The following is a 17717-nucleotide window of genomic DNA, read 5'->3' as shown; positions in this document are numbered from 1 at the left end:
GGAGTCACCTCTCGTTTATGGGTGTGTCCTGGGTATAGAGTAAAAGGTCAGGTGATACGTAGTTGCAAATACAGTTACATAAGTGAGCATGGTATATATTATATGCAAGGCATTTCACATTTTTAGCAGAATAGTTACAATGGAGTGTTTGGGGTGGAGACCAGACTGGAATTGGCTAGGGGCATTTGTCTTAGTATAGTAATTGTTTAATTGGGAGTGAACACATTTTTGTCCATGACTTTTGATAGTATTGTATTGTAATGTAGTGTATGACTTTATTTATATATAGCGTCAAAAATGTACTCAGCACTTCACAAAGAATACAGTAGAGGGAATATTATAATTGTGCAGCAAAATCAGAAAATAGGAAAAGAAATCCCTGCCCTTAAGAGCTTACAATCTAAGGTTTGAGGGGAATTTACAGAGATAGCAGGTGAGGGAATAAGTGCTGTAGATGGCAGTGCTTGGCCACAATGGGTGGTAGGAGTGACTGGGTGTGGGATAATAGCCATGAGTGCAGGCTATTGAGATGCTTGATTTGTGGGGCGAGTTTAAGGTTAGTTAGTATTTAATAAAAAGGTTGATACCATTTGCATCGGAGGAGATGACAGTGAGGCATGAATGAGAGCAAGTGTGTATGGGGGGAAGAGAGATTGGTCTGTAGTTTGAGACAGTGTTTTTGTCCCCACTTTTGAAGATTGGGACAGCTCTGGTAGTTTTCCAGGTCTTAGGGATATGGCCTGCAGAAAGGATAGAGTTGATTATGGAAGCAATTGGTTTGTCAAAATGATGTAATAAAAGGGGCGGAGCTTTAGTTTTTAGGGTATAAATATATGGCATACCGTATTATCTGGGAGAGAGCTTTTTGTTTTGAAGCTGTCTCTGCTGTGTGCACCTGAAATAAACTCATTTGATAACTGAATTTTTGTTGTAACATTTTTACAGCTTTAACATCACCTTTCAGAATCATTGACATGTATGCCGTGAGAATAGCCTATTTCTGCTCTTAGTTCAAGGTTTTATAGCGCACATTGTTTTTTCTGTTCCGTTGTATAACAATAATCTGTGAATGAATATTGAAAATTTATAAAAATGATACATTGCTCGATCCAAGAGACTCGTCCTTCAGCCCTCCCAGAAATGGAATTGTATAGTTTAGTGAGCGCAGAATCACACGCCGGGAATAAAAAAAGGAAAACTCAAATAGAGCAGGATTCTGTGTAATCCAATACAGGATGCGGAGAAATGTCTGTCTCAAAGTGGGCAATGCCCCAACTCACATGGCCCATCATGGGGTCTGATGTACCACGCACTAACTGATATGTACGTGTGGATATGTTTTTATTGTTTTAATATATAAAACCTTTTTTTACCCATAACTTTCTGTGTAATACCTACCTCTGTGAGGACAACATGACTACACTATTGGGGAAGATTGCAGGCGGGGGGGGGGGGGGTAAACATCTGTAAAGATACCATTCTGTGGCATCTGTCCTCACTGGGCCATGTGAGTTATGGTATTTCTTCTGTAGTCTGAGGATTAACAAGGAGGGATAGAACCCAAATCTGTCATCCATATCCTGCATCACCAGGCAAAAAACTCATTTACACTATTATAAATGTAATATTTAGAGTAAGCTACTGTACACATTCATGAAATGTTGCTACACTTTGGGACGCCAAAACTCCAATTTAAACTAATAGGAGCTAAATTGTGAAAGTATGAAACACTGTAACGAATGTGTGCTAAAGTTGCCATCTAAATTGTCCAAAGGGAGGAAGTGAAACTGAACTGGAAGAAGGAACCACCATTCCCTAGCAGTGTTTCTGGGGGAAGGGACTGTGCTGCTCATGTACTGAAGTCTCTGAAAACTACAACTCCCATGAAACCTGAAGTGAAGCACGAGGATTGATCAGGTGCATTGCCTCAGCTCTGCACATAAACAGATCTGTCATCAAATAAAAAGTCCCTCCTTAAAAGGGGGGTGCAGCCAATGAGAAGTTGAGTATGTGGTTTTTGTCACTTTGTGTTGCTGACAAAAGCAGTGTGTGGAACTGGAGAGGGGTCAGTAATCAGCAAGAACCCAACCTGAGAGGGACAATACCACTTCTGTCTGTAACCAGTTACTCTAATCAGGCACTAACCTCAATGTGGGAGATTACTGGGAGTATAGAATACTTTAATGTCTCTCATAGAGCTTAGTATATTATTGGGAACAATCCCAAACAGCATTTCCCTATAAATTACTCTCACTTATGTGACCGTCAACCCTGCAACCTGACCCCCATCCTCAGGGAGGACTGCAGATCCAGCTACTACAGAGCAACCTGACCCTCATCCCCAGGGAGGGCTGCAGATCCAGCTACTACCCAGCACCCTGACCCTCATCCCCAGGGAGGACTGCAGATCCAGCTCCTACCCAGCAACCTGACCCTCATCCCCAGGGAGGACTGCAGATCCAGCTACTACCCAGCAACCAGACCCTCATCCCCAGGGAGGACTGCAGATCCAGCTCCTACCCAGCAGCCTGACCCTCATCCCCAGGGAGGGCTGCAGATCCAGCTACTACCCAGCAACCAGACCCTCATCCCCAGGGAGGACTGCAGATCCAGCTCCTACCCAGCAGCCTGACCCTCATCCCCAGAGAGTACTGCAGATCCAGCTCCTACCCAGCAACCAGACCCTCATCCCCAGGGAGGACTGCAGATCCAGCTCCTACCCAGCAGCCTGACCCTCATCCCCAGGGAGGGCTGCAGATCCAGCTACTACCCAGCAACCAGACCCTCATCCCCAGGGAGGACTGCAGATCCAGCTCCTACCCAGCAGCCTGACCCTCATCCCCAGGGAGGGCTGCAGATCCAGCTACTACCCAGCAACCAGACCCTCATCCCCAGGGAGGACTGCAGATCCAGCTACTACCCAGCAACCAGACCCTCATCCCCAGGGAGGACTGCAGCTCCAGCTACTACCTAGCAACCAGACCCTCATCCCCAGGGAGGGCTGCAGATCCAGCTCCTACCCAGCAACCTGACCCTCATCCCCAGGGAGGACTGCAGATCCAGCTCCTACCCAGCAACCTGACCCTCATCCCCAGGGAGGGCTGCAGATCCAGCTACTACCCAGCAACCTGACCCTCATCCCCAGGGAGGACTGCAGATCCAGCTCCTACCCAGCAACCAGAACCTCATCCTCAGGGAGGACTGCAGATCCAGCTCCTACCCAGCAACCTGACCCTCATCCCCAGGGAGGACTGCAGATCCAGATACTACCCAGCAACCTGACCCTCATCCCCAGGGAGGACTGCAGATCCAGCTCCTACCCAGCAACCTGACCCTCATCCCCAGGGAGGACTGCAGATCCAGCTACTACCCAGCAGCCTGACCCTCATCCCCAGGGAGGACTGCAGATCCAGCTACTACCCAGCAACCTGGCCCTCATCCCCAGGGAGGGCTGCAGATCCAGCTACTACCCAGCAACCTGACCCTCATCCCCAGGGAGGACTGCAGATCCAGCTACTACCCAGCAACCTGACCCTCATCCCCAGGGAGGGCTGCAGATCCAGCTCCTACCCAGCAACCTGACCCTCATCCCCAGGGAGGACTGCAGATTCAGCTACTACCCAACAACCTGACCCTCATCCCCAGGGAGGGCTGCAGATCCAGCTCCTACCCTGCAACCTGACCCTCATCCCCAGGGAGTACTGCAGATCCAGCTCCTACCCAGCAACCTGACCCTCATCCCCAGGGAGGGCTGCAGATCCAGCTACTACCCAGCAACCAGACCCTCATCCCCAGGGAGGACTGCAGATCCAGCTCCTACCCAGCAACCAGAACCTCATCCTCAGGGAGGACTGCAGATCCAGCTCCTACCCAGCAACCTGACCCTCATCCCCAGGGAGGACTGCAGATCCAGATACTACCCAGCAACCTGACCCTCATCCCCAGGGAGGACTGCAGATCCAGCTCCTACCCAGCAACCTGACCCTCATCCCCAGGGAGGACTGCAGATCCAGCTACTACCCAGCAGCCTGACCCTCATCCCCAGGGAGGACTGCAGATCCAGCTACTACCCAGCAACCTGACCCTCATCCCCAGGGAGGGCTGCAGATCCAGCTCCTACCCAGCAACCTGACCCTCACCCCCAGGGAGGACTGCAGATCCAGCTACTACCCAGCAACCAGACCCTCATCCCCAGGGAGGGCTGCAGATCCAGCTACTACCCAGCAACCTGACCCTCATCCCCAGGGAGGACCGCAGATCCAGCTACTACCCAGCACCCTGACCCTCATCCCCAGGGAGGACTGCAGATCCAGCTACTACCCAGCAACCTGACCCTCATCCTCAGGGAGGGCTGCAGATCCAGCTACTACCCAGCAACCTGACCCTCATCCCCAGGGAGGGCTGCAGATCCAGCTACTACCCAGCAACCTGACCCTCATCCCCAGGGAGGACTGCAGATCCAGCTACTACCCAGCAACCAGACCCTCATCCCCAGGGAGGACTGCAGATCCAGCTACCACCCAGCAACCTGACCCTCATCCCCAGGGAGGACTGCAGATCCAGCTACTACCCAGACATATATCGGGCTGGAGCTGCTGATTTAAGGTAAGTAAGCAACACACACACGCAGGCACACACACACACGCAGGCACACACACACACACACGCAGGCACTCATACACACACACACACGCAGGCACTCATACACACACACACACACACGCGCACACACACAGGCACACACAGACAGACAGAGGCAGGCATTCACGCACTCAGTCACACACATACACACACACAGACAGGCACGCACGCACTCAGACACACACAGAGGCAGGCACACACGCACTCAGACACACAGACAGGCACTCACGCACACTCATACACTCCTCCCCGCTCCCCGAAGCCTCTCCTCCTCCCGAAGCCTCCCCTCCCCATTGGCTCACAGCCACACCACGTGACGCGTCAACGCTAGGAAACACCATTCTCTTGTGTCTCCTAGCGGCTGACGCGCCACAGCGTGTAGTGCTCTGTGCCGCCAGGGGGGACCGGGACCGGCTCGGTGGGGATTCCCCTGCTGGTGGGGAATTCGCGACATGGCCGCCCGCGCCAACGAGCGCAGCGGGACCGAGGCCTAAGGCTGAGCTGTGCAGGGAGGTTCCGCTTCTCTGTGCAGGGAGGTGTAGCTTCTCTCTGTGCAGGGAGATCGCCTGTAAGAGCTGTGCAGGGAGATGCAGCTTCTCTCTGTGCAGGGAGATCGCCTGTAAGAGCTGTGCAGGGAGATCGCCTGTAAGAGCTGTGCAGGGAGATGCAGTTTCTCTCTGTGCAGGGAGATCATCTGTAAGAGCTGTGCAGGGAAACGCAGCTCTCTCTCTCTGTGCAGGGAGATCGCCTGTAAGAGCTGTGCAGGGAGATGCAGCTTCTCTCTGTGCAGGGAGATCGCCTTTAAGAGCTGTGCAGGGAGGTTCCGCTTCTCTGTGCATGGGAGATTGCCTGTAAGAGCTGCGCAGGGAGATGCAGCTTCTCTATGTGCAAGGAGATCGCCTGTGAGAGCTGTGCAGGGAAATGCAGCTCTCTCTGTGCAGGGAGATCGCCTGTAAGAGCTGTGCAGGGAGATGCAGCTTCTCTCTGTGCAGGGAGATCACCTGTAAGAGCTGTGCAGGGAGATGCAGCTTCTCTCTGTGCAGGGAGATCACCTGTAAGAGCTGTGCAGGGAGATGCAGTTTCTCTCTGTGCAGGGAGATGCCTGTAAGAGCTGTGCAGGGAGATACAGCTCTCTCTGTGCAGGGAGATCGCCTGTAAGAGCTGTGCAGGGAGGTTCCGCTTCTCTGTGCATGGGAGATTGCCTGTAAGAGCTGCGCAGGGAGATGCAGCTTCTCTCTGTGCAGGGAGATCGCCTGTAAGAGCTGTGCAGGGAAATGCAGCTCTCTCTGTGCAGGGAGATCGCCTGTAAGAGCTGTGCAGGGAAATGCAGCTCTCTCTGTGCAGGGAGATCGCCTGTAAGAGCTGTGCAGGGAGACGCAGCTTCTCTCTGTGCAGAGAGCTCACCTGTAAGAGCTGTGCAGGGAGATGCAGCTTCTCTCTGTGCAGGTGATTTGGATAATTTGGATCAGACCAAAAACGTCTTCAGAGTATCTGTCCTCGTCCAGATTATTTTCCCTATATATATATATATATAGTGCATGCACTGAGAAAATATCACGCTGACACACAGGAGTTCAGTATGATAATGTCTGACTTTATTCCTACACAGCCTGCGTTCATATACAGGGGCTGTATGGGAGGGGGTTTGTATGCAAAAGAGCTGTCTCAGTGGCTCTTTGTTAGGTCTTGTCCTTGTATGGTCTTGTTGTTATAATTTATGGTCTTGTTATTGTAGATTTTCTTGGACACATCAGCATTTGAGGGGAATTCCTCGGTGCCATCTTCCTTACTTGAAGGGAGGGGTAACTGTGGTAGCCATTTTGAGTAAGGAATCATAGCAAAGTATTACAGATGAAGAAATAGGCATTTTATCCAATCCATCACAGTCCCCCCTTGAAATGTCTATTTCTGAGTCTGTCCCTAGATGTATACTAACTCATCTGTCCAGATGTGCCTGGGAACTCTTTTGTGCTGTACGTTAGACGAGTCATGGCTTGTCCATGACCCCCCTTGCCACAGACTTTGCACATAAGGAAGTCAGATGCTGTCCCTATGGATTTATACTATTGTACTTAACTGGGAGGGACTGTAACGGAGTAAATGGACCATCTTCCAAGAGTGGAGTATTATTATATGACTGCAGAAAAAAGGTAGGAGTGCTATTGTCAACAGCTTTGGTCATGAACTTTTTAAAACATGGGAGAACACAGCAGACAATAATCACAAACAAAACAAAAATAATAACTATTGCGATGCCTATTTGGGCAAGAATCTTTTGCCATCCCGTCTTTCCTTGCTAGACCATTTTGTGGTCGGTATCCCCAATCTGTTCCTGTGTTCCATCCTATTGCTCCCCAGTAATCACATTCCTTTCCCCAGTAGGAATTCGTTACGCATATATAAGTAGACCTGAAACCGACATTGCTGTATCGATTATATTGCCAATGTGTTGAGGGGCAGCGGACTATATTACAATAATCAAAGGAGAAGGTAGCTACATGAGTATTGGATGAATTATACCAAAACGTGACTACCCCTTCATGTTGGGTGATAGCAATCTCTTGTGCCCCCCCTAGACCCAACAAGCAAAGGATATATAGCATCATTTTCCTTCTGAGGTGTCCTCGTTGGGAGCTGGAACCTTCTTGCAATGAGAGGCGTGTATCCAGGTGTTCTTGCCAGCTAGCTTGACTGATGTCGCTGTGGTCAACAGAACTTGGAAAGGACCATCATATCTGGGCTCTAGGGAGTGTTTCCTTACAAATTTCTTCACAAGCACCCAGTCTCCGGGCACGAGTTTATGAGTCCCGGTATCTAGATCTGGATCTGGAATAGAAGAAAACACTCGACCATGCATATTGGTTAGTCCTTGCGCTAGGGCAGTTACATATTTCGTCAAAACATCAGACTGCATCTGTAACTGCTGTGGGTAGTAACAACCAAGTTTGGGGGCAGTACCAAACAGTATCTCAAATGGGGATAGAGCATATTCCCCTCATGGGGTATATCGAATACTGAACAAAGCAATGGGTAGACTATCTGGCCAGGGCATATTTGTTTCCTGGGCCATTTTCAACATTCTAGTTTTCAGTGTGCCATTCATTCTTTCTACCTTTCCGCTACTCTGGGGATAGTATGGGGTGTGGAAAGCAAGGGTGGTCCCTAGCGCGGACCAAATTTCTTTAGCTAACGTAGCAGTGAAAGCGGGGCCTTGCAAGGTGTTTCTGCGGTGGTTTTTCCACACATCCTGGGTTACACTTTGCACAAATTGTACATAATTTGCAGAAATTACTAGTCATTGGGGTAATTCCAGGCGCCACATAGTATTTGTCGATCAGTGCATTCATAAGAGTCTTCGAGAGATGTGCTGCTCCATGTGCCCATTGTACCACAGCAGGATACAGTGCCCGTGGCAAACAGAGTTTCTTTTTGTACTCATAAATTCCTTCTTGGGGTGATGCACCTCTTTTCTTCCAGCTTTCCTTTTCTTCCTTTGTTGCAGATTCTTGCAACTTCTTCAGATATTCTCGATTCACTGGGAGGTTCTGCATTAACGGAACCATCCTTGTCGTGTCCACTTGATCTTCCACTTCTCGTATCCCGCTGGCAGCTTGTTTTGCCGCAGCATCCGCCAGATGGTTTCCTCTGGATTCTTCTGTGTTCAGTTTCCCATGGGCTTTACCTTCAGGATGGCCACATGGCTTGGAAGGAGTAGGGCGTCCATCAGAGCTTGTATGGCTGAGCTGTGTTTCACTGGTGTTCCTGCTGCTGTCAGAAATCCCCTGGTTTGCCAAATGACGCCAAAATCGTGTGCTACTCCAAAGGCATATCTAGAGTCAGTGTAGATATTCGCCGTTTGTCCTTCTGCCAGTTTACACGCTGCAGTGAGAGCTTGTAGTTCAGCCTCTTGTGCGGATGCTGTTGACGGTAGTGTGCTTGCCAGTAGGACCACAGAGTCTGTGGTGACAGCATAACCCGTATAGTAGGTGCCTTGTTGATCAGCATATCGAGAACCATCCACAAACAGGATTAGATCTGGGTTCTGTATCGGCGTTTCACTCACCGTGGGCAGATGAGCAGTTTCTAGCTTCATGAGTTCGAAGCAATCATAGGGTAGGTCGACTCCAGCTGTGCTTTATTCTTGTTCGTGTCCCTGCACATCTCCCCCCTCGGGAAGTGGAAGAAGAGTGGAGGGGTTAAGCACTTGTCACCGGAGAAGGGTGACATTGTCTGGAATGAGAAGCGAGCATTGCAACCTGAGGTGTCTGGCAGCGGACAGATGTTTTGGCTGTGTCTGATTGAGAATAGCAGCAATGTCATGTGGTGCCAGGAGAATGAGTTCATGCCCTAGAACGATATCCGAAGTTTTATCCAGCAGTGCTTGAGCAGCAAAGACAGCACGAAGACAGGACGGTCCACCACGAGCCACAGCATCGAGACGGCTGGAGTAATAACCAATTGGTCGACATCGGCCAGCGTGTGGCTGTGTTAACACTCCAGTTGCATGTCCATTTCATTTTGATACGAAAAGCTTAAAGGGTAAATCATAGTCTGGGAGGCCCAAGGCAGGGGCCGAGGATATTACCTGTTTGAGAACAGTGAAATTCTTGAAAGCCTCTGGGGTCATCTGAAAGGGATTTGTTGTTAAAACATCGTACAATGGTTGCATCTTTTACTGCTTGAGGATCTTGAACCATTCTATACTTATCAGGTTTACCCTTCGCGGTGCGTTTCTTTACAGGGAAAAGAGGGGTATTGCAGTTTACGGGGAAGCGGGCCCCTTATTTGAGCTGTACAACAATGGGCGGTACCCTTAGGTGCCCGTTATCCTCAGGGCCGGTGGACCATAATTTGGACGGGATCCTATCCATGACAGCGGGCGGTATACTGGCAGCTGAGGGTTTGTCCGCTAATGCCAAAAGTATTGGAAGGGAACAAAGGGCAGAGACATCTGACTCCCAGAGCGGGGAGGTTACATCAATGGTGCCGTCCTCTGAGAATATTATGGAGGCCTGTAACCTGGACAAAACATCAGTGCCAAGCAGATTAAGCGGGCAAGTGGAGGAAACTACAAATCGTGCAAATAGTTCAGGGTAGGGACCTATCTGCAGGGGTCGTGTTAATGGGCTAGAGCGCGGTGTGCCATCTACCCCCCACACATGAAACATCAATATCAGACAAATAGGAAGGGTCAGGTATGTCTGCAGCTCTAATTACGCTCCTGGCTGCACCTGTGTCTACCAGGAAGGGGGTGAGGTGACATACATTATTGGGGCGCCTTCTACCTGCTTGGGCGTCTGCCCATATAACCTTGGGCAGCGGTCGGGTACTGGGGGGTGTCTGGGGTTAGTATTCCAGGTCATGTTTGCCTCCTGTGCAACGGCCTGTGACTCACTATCTGAGTCAAAACTATCGGGCGTACTATAGTGGACACTGCTGCTGGGTCTGTGTGCTATTGTTGTGTCAGGGTAGACTTGAATCCCTACCGCTGGGGCAGTGATTGTTTGGGGTGAAAGGACTGGCATCAGGGGTATTAGGGGCACAGTCGGGGTGTAATAGGAACCATCCGCCTGCATCACAGGATATAGTTGTGCTACATAAACAGTCAAAATTGGTTTGTCATTCGTGGGCGGGGTAGTGGGTTGTATAGGTGGGGGTGCTGCTGGAGCTGGGAGCGAAGGTAACAAAGGAGTGAGTATAGATAAATCAGTCACACCACAATTAAAACAATCTTCCCTCCCTTTTCTATCTCCTGCTTGGTCCATTTTTCTCTGGACAGCCTTGGTAACATTAAACCAGGCTTCTGCTATCTTCAGCAGGTTGTTATCATTCAAAATTCCTCTGTTTTCTTTCAATATCTTTCGACACATTTCTGGTTGTAACCTGCCTTCTGCTGCAGTAATACTACATACTTTAAACAGCCTACTGGCTTTGTTTTTTCACTTGTTATTATATTAACTTCTGTCCTGGCAATGATAAAATAAATGCAGCGGGACCCTTCTGTCCCTCAACAGAATTATTTTGACTCATACTAACGTAAGGTATGTTTCCCTGTGGGATTCAAAAAAAACACACAAGACTGCGCTCCCTGAACTTCTCCCTCCCACAGAAAAAGACCCCTCTTTCTAGTTGCCATTAGAACAGAAGGAAAAAGAATATTTTCTGGTTTTAAAAGACCCATTCGTGTGGCCAGTACGAACAAACCCTTCAAAAATAAATCTTTACCAGTTACCGGGAAAGCTGCTCCCATTCCTCTTCGTTCTGTTCTCTCTCTTTCCGCCACCAGGTGGCAGGCTAAGACTCCTTTCCCTGTCTTACTTGCCTGTGCTCAAATGTTAAAACTGCACCTTTATTTATTTTTTTTCTCTATACTGCAATTACTAGCAAAAATGCCCTGCTTTTTTTTTTTTCCTCTTTTTCTTCTTTCCCTTCACTTATAACACTTTATTTCCCTTCCAAATAATATACACAGTATCTAATTGTATCCCAATTTTTGCATATAAACCTTTCATAAAAATAACCCTCAATACTTACTTTCACAACACAATCATATGCCTTGATAATCTATCAGCAAATTCACTTGCCTATTTCTTTCCTATTCACTTTCTTTCTTTCTTACTGCAAAGCGTACGTTAACGCGGAAAAAACAGGAGTTCGGGCAGTTTAACGTCTAGGGGTTATCGCCCAAGTACCTATGGGCTATCTCTTCTACTCTCAACAATCCCCACCCGTCCTCATGAATTCTCAACACTAATACACAAACACATTTTGGACATAACATACAACTTGATTACGAGAGAGGGAAAGGTTGTTCAGGGATCAATCGGCAGGATTCCGCGCTGCTACAAAACCGTAACGCGCAACACTCCTTCCCTTGCAACGCGCCAAACCGCACAGTCACTACCGGGATTCCCGTGTTTCCTCTCTGAACCGACTATACCTCACTCCCCCTTTACCCCTCCTTCCACCAAGTTTACAACGTACATTGACAAGACTCCTAGTCAGCCAGCAAAAATCCCACTCCACTCCGGGCTCCCACTTGCGGCACTGACTAACACATATAACATGTAAACATATACCGAGTGACAGATAGTCTAGGTAACAGGTTTGAGTTTAAAACGGGCTCTGGGCAAGATATCTACCTGTCTTTAGGTGACCTTCGGAGAGCCGTATGAGACACAGAAATAGACCAACAGCGGAGACAGTGCGTATCGGTAGATAATAAATGTTATCTTACCGTTCTCCAGAGGTGATCAGTCTCCTGCCGCGTCCGCATTTGGTCCACCTCGGTCCCTCTGTGCACGGCTGTCTGTTGGTTCACAACCCAGGGCCCCACGTTAGAGCGCCAGCTGATTTGGATAATTTGGATCAGACCAAAAACGTCTTCAAAGTATCTGTCCTCGTCCAGATTATTTTCCCTATATATATATATATATAGTGCATGCACTGAGAAAATATCACGCTGACACACAGGAGTTCAGTATGATAATGTCTGACTTTATTCCTACACAGCCTGCGTTCATATACAGGGGCTGTATGGGAGGGGGTTTGTATGCAAAAGAGCTGTCTCAGTGACTCTTTGTTAGGTCTTGTCCTTGTATGGTCTGGTTGTTATAATTTATGGTCTTGTTATTGTAGATTTTCTTGGACACATCAGCATTTGAGGGGAATTCCTCGGTGCCATCTTCCTTACTTGAAGGGAGGGGTAACTGCGGTAGCCATTTTGAGTAAGGAATCATAGCAAAGTATTACAGATGAAGAAATAGGCATTTTATCCAATCCATCACACAGGGAGATGCCTGTAAGAGCTGTGCAGGGAGATGCAGCTTCTCTCTGAGCAGGGAGATCGCCTGTAAGAGCTGTGCAGGGAGATGCAGCTTCTCTGTGCAGGGAGATCGCCTGTAAGAGCTGTGCAGGGAGATGCAGCGTCTCTCTGTGCAGGGAGATCGCCTGTAAGAGCTGTGCAGGGAGATGCAGCTTCTCTGTGCAGGGAGATTACCTGTAAGAGCTGTGCAGGGAGATGCCGCTTCTCTGTGCAGGGAGATCGCCTGTATGATCTGTACAGGGAAATGCAGATTCTCTCTGTGCAGGGAGATCATCTGTAAGAGCTGTGCAGGGAGATGCAGCTCTCTCTGTGCAGGGAGATCGTCTGTAAGAGCTGTGCAGGGAGACGCAGCTCTCTCTGTGCAGGGAGATCGCCTGTAAGAGCTGTGCAGGAAGATACAGCTTCTCTCTGTGCAGAGAGATCGCCTGTAAGAGCTGTGCAGGGAGATGCAGCTTCTCTCTGTGCAGGGAGATCGCCTGTAAGAGCTGTGCAGGAAGATACAGCTTCTCTCTGTGCAGAGAGATCGCCTGTAAGAGCTGTGCAGGGAGATGCAGCTCTCTCTGTGCAGGGAGATCGCCTGTAAGAGCTGTGCAGGGAGATGCAGCTTCTCTCTGTGCAGAGAGATCGCCTGTAAGAGCTGTGCAGGAGATGCAGCTTCTCTCTGTGCACCTCTTACAGACTGCAGGAGATTTTGAAATCGCTGTTTGATGTTAATGTTGTGAATTAAGTCACCCATATATACCAGGATTGCATGCAAATATACCACCCCCACCTCCTACCTTAGGAGTAAGTATATGATCCCCATCATATTACCCCATCACTCCATGTACATCCATTCACACGTCCTCCCCAATGTATATGATCAGCCGATTGCAAATGACAGTGCACTATATGATGTATTTATATATCAGAGTGCATGCATTCCTCCAACCAGGAGTACAGCTCATCATCAATCTACAATATTTAAATAACCCCACTTCAAGAAATACATTAAAATACCTTTTTGTTTGGGCACAGGAAATAAACAGGAAAGCACTATATACTGTATACTATACACTAACAGTTTAGTCACATTAATAGAACATTGGAGTGATTTAGAGTGATATGAGACAATAATAACACTTATATATATATATTGTGCATTATACATACTACAATGTGACATCCCATTGGAAGCAAGGGGTTAATGGCAGTATGAACACTGCGTGAATAAGCTATAGAAGCCTTACGTTACCGGAGGGGTGTGACTGTAGCCTTGAAAAGAGTTGCCACCTCGCACTCTTTCCTCCTGACGGACGCCACTATAACTTTTAGTTATCCTCATGGAGGGAGGCAAAAGTGAGGCACCTGATTGCTAGTCAGGCACTGTGGGGGCGGAGGGGGGGGGGGGACATTTCTAAATACCATAGAGGGAACTAATGGTGCTAACCAAGAACCAGATACGCAGAACCCAGGCAGGAAAGCTGCCCCTAACCATGCTGAGTGAGCCGGGGGTTCAGCATCTTCATAGGAATAGAGGTATTGCAGCTACTATCTGTCTGCATCACCTCTACAGCAGATGTCCTACATGCAGAACCCTACAGCATATCAGTGCCTAGTGATCTTCACTGAGCAGCTGTCCATTGAACATGAATGGAGACATCTCAGTCACTGCTGGCCTGCATTAATGTCACGGGAGACCAGGTTATTTACACCTTTTTACCAGGATCACTCATTGAGCAAAACAAGGGAGAGAAATAAATTGTAATTTATTCGGCATAAATTCTCTTACACACAGTGGAACACAAAATACAGACAAAAAGACACTTACTGGGTGTGTGGGGTTGAAAACTAGACTTTCCTAAGTGCAGGGAACTCTATGGGAGAGTTTTACCCTGACCGGGACTTAGGCCGGAATCTCCTAGAACCCAAATCGGCATAAAATTCCATTCGCTACCGCTACGTTCTTGTCCACAGAACTTGGTCCTTCCTGACCACGAGTCAGCCCAAATCTCCTGGAACTCAAATCGGCATAAAATCCCAGTTCGTTTCTCAGAACTTGGGTGCAAAAGTCGGGACTTAGTCTCTGGCGGGCAGGCTTTTCAGGCTTGAGTCAAAGCCGGTTGCCTTCCTAATTCGAACTAAGCAACTTTGAAAAGCCTGCCTGCGCTCTTTTGTCTCTGACTCAAAGGGAACATACAATCTGATTGGCTCAGGGCTTCTTATAGTATTCCTTGCTTCATTCATAAAATAGAAGCAGACCGGACAGCCAATCAGCGCATGGGAACTTTCCCAAGCAGCCAATCAGAGCCAAGCCGGTTGAAAAGCCTGGATAGCGGGAAATTTGAACTAGCCAAGAGACATGCGCAAGCCACATACCCCCCCCCAGCCATCCCAATGCCACCCGCTGGGCAGGCGCCCCTAAGTCTGGCAGGACAAGTGGCATCCCGGAGGACTGCCATTAATCTCCGGACCTGGTACTCCCCCTTTCCCTGCTAACCAAATGCCATTCACACCTCTGGGCATCCTCTGGCTGCTTTGAATTTCGATGTCCAGCAAACATACCGGCGCATTTGGGTTTGCACGGGCTGCCTGTTTGGACATGGGTTCCGAATGTTACAACATATTCAAATCCACTTTAATAAGCTCTGAGTCTCTGGGTACAGGGAACAGAAAAGGGAAACATTTTTTCTTTTTTTTACTGTGTACATGATGTCCCCACACACTTTCCCTTTGACTTAGGTTGGACTCTCAGAGTCCCCCCAACCTAATGTACGGTTGGGTACCCACAAACCATATACTGTTTGTGTGTCACCTTGGCACTAGCTGGGGTACCTCCCTTAACCCAGGCATTCCCTCAGCTAAATAAATACATATATGCAAAGGCGAGCTTTTCAAAGTTGCTCTGTTGCAAATAGCAGAGCAGCCAGCTTCATTTTGGAGCTAGAAAGCCTGCCTAGCAGAGGCTAAGTGAGACGCGAAGTCAAATTTCTCGTTTTAGAATGTAGCGGTCGCAGCTAAGGTTTTTAGCCGAAAAGAGGACCAGGAAGCCGGGAGAGATTTCCTGGTCAGGGTAAGCCTTCCGAAGCAGATGCCCTGCACCTATTTGAGCCTAGTTTTCACCCCCAGTAAGTGTGTATTTCGTCTGTATTTTGTGTAATCATTGTGTGTATGCGGGTTTATCCGAATAAACTTAATTTTGTTCTACTACCTTGTTTTGCCGAGTGAAAGTTCCCGGTATAAATTTGTAAAAAGTCCTGGTCTCCCGCGACAAGTTAGCATGAGTTATGTTCCCTCTTTGCTTTCTAGTGAGTCCACAAATCCTATTAGATATGACCGAGATGTCCTAATACCACTGTCCTAATCTCTCTTCTGCAGGCAGGAACATGTCTGATTATTGTATCCGGCTGTACAAGGACTCAGACTACGATACAGTGAGGGACCTCTTTGCAAAGGGTAACATGGAGTGCACCCCTGCGGCCTTCTATCACGCCTTCAGCCTCCCACGCTTTTGGCTTTTCATGCTTGTTGTGTTCCTAATTCCTCTCTTGACCATTGGATCCATCACTGTCTCCATCCTGGCAATGACTCTTACTTTAGTCCGTATCTGGTTCTGCACCAGGGATATCATGCTCTCCTATGTCCAGCGCTCCTTGTCTGATGACATGCGGGACATCCACAAATACTACCTGCAGAGGGATGGTTACTGCTACTGGGTGGCTGAGTCTGCCGGGGACGTGGTAGGGATGGTGGCAGCTGAACCCTCATCTCACCCCGGGAGAGAGAAACATGTGGAACTCAGGAGACTGTCAGTGGTCAAGAGTCACAGGGGCAAAGGGATTGGTAAACTTTTGTGCAGAACAGTCATTGACTTTGCCCGGGAGAAAGGGTGCTCGGCGGTGTTCTTGTATACCATGTCGGCTCAGATTGATGCTCAGCGGTTGTATGAGAAGATGGGTTTTAGGTGTTTTCGTACCTTTTATGCAAGAGCGCTCACAGCAAAACTCATTGTATTCAATGTCATGATCTATCAATACGACATCCCAACAGGCAGATGAGAGTTTACATCCCAAACCTCTCCCTGTGTGCAGAACGGAGGCCCTACTTTTGTAGGTTTTATAGTTATTCTTGATGCTGTGCTGGTCCCTATATTCAACTGGTGCAGCCATCATAGCAAAATGTATTGGAGTTGCACCCAATGTGCCCCCTTCCTCTCCTCACTGTTGCACATACATTTTGGATTGGTTTGTGAGTACGGGAGTGCCACTGTCTGATAACTATTGGAATTGCAATAATGTTAATCTGCTCAGCCATGCTACACCCTGTCTACCATTTATAACATTTGTTTTATGTCAGTGGTATTTTTGTTTTGGACAGACTGGCTCGTAAAAGGGTAATATCATGGATTGAATACGCTATTTTTGTTAGGGCATTAAACAACTATTTGGGAATGAATACAAAAGTGCTAAGGAGTGAGATATAAAGGGATTCCTTTCACTGATAAATATCTGGCTTTTTTGCATTAATCTGTCAGGAGAGAGACTGTGATAAATAAAATTATCAGTGTAAGTGTATTTGTGTGTATTAAGATGTTACTTAGTGTCCTGTGTGTGTACCCAGGTGTTACTGAGTGTCCTGTGTGTGTATCCAGCTGTTACTGAGTGTCCTGTGTGTGTATCCAGCTGTTACTGAGTATCCTGTGTGTGTATCAAGGTGTTATTGAGTGCCCTGTGTGTGTGTATCAAGGTGTTACTGAGTGTCCTGTGTGTATATGAAGGTGTTACTGAGTGTCCTGTGTGTGTACCCAGCTGTTACTGAGTGTCCTGTGTGTGTAGCAAGGTGTTACTGAGTGTTCTGTGTGTGTCCAGGTGTTACGGAGTGTCCTGTGTGTGTGTGTCATGGTGTTACTGTGTGTCATGTGTGTGTGAATCAAGGTGTTACTGAGTGTCCTGTGTGTGTGTGTGTGTGTGTGTGTGTCATGTTGTTACTGAGAGTCCTGTGTGTGTATCCAGGTATTACTGAGTGTCCTGTGTGTGTATCCAGGTGTTACTGAGTGTCCTGTGTGTGTATCAAGGTGTTACTGAGTGTCATGTGTGTGTATCCAGGTGTTACTGAGTGTCCTGAGTGTGTGTGTATCATAGTGTTTCTGAGTGTTGTGTGTGTGTGTGTGTGTGTGTGTGTGTGTGTGTGTGTGTGTGTGTGTGTGTGTGTGTGTGTGTGTGTGTGTGTGTGTGTCCACGTGTTACTGAGTGTCATGTGTGTGTGTCATGGT

General features: G+C 48.3%; 1 protein-coding gene across 2 annotated transcripts; it reads left to right on the top strand.

Annotated features, from left to right (window-relative positions):
* Positions 1–3155: 3155 nt before the first annotated feature.
* Positions 3156–17019, top strand: LOC142467744 (putative N-acetyltransferase camello). 2 transcript variants are annotated; one of them, XM_075573636.1, is made up of 2 exons: positions 3156–4605; positions 15824–17019. In XM_075573636.1, the coding sequence occupies exon 2, from the start codon at positions 15832–15834 to the stop codon at positions 16501–16503; it is 672 nt and encodes a 223-aa protein (XP_075429751.1). In that variant the 5' UTR covers positions 3156–4605; positions 15824–15831; the 3' UTR covers positions 16504–17019. The 2 variants fall into 2 exon arrangements, with proteins under 2 accessions (XP_075429751.1, XP_075429750.1); XM_075573635.1 differs by lacking the exon at positions 3156–4605 and adding an exon at positions 15450–15577 and having other exon boundaries at positions 15828–17019.
* Positions 17020–17717: the final 698 nt, after the last annotated feature.

This window comes from Ascaphus truei, chromosome 1 (genome assembly GCF_040206685.1).
Source record: "Ascaphus truei isolate aAscTru1 chromosome 1, aAscTru1.hap1, whole genome shotgun sequence".
Taxonomy (NCBI): Eukaryota; Metazoa; Chordata; class Amphibia; order Anura; family Ascaphidae; genus Ascaphus; species Ascaphus truei.
The sequence above is the reverse complement of the archived record's forward strand: the minus strand, read 5'-3'. Positions and strand labels throughout refer to the sequence as shown.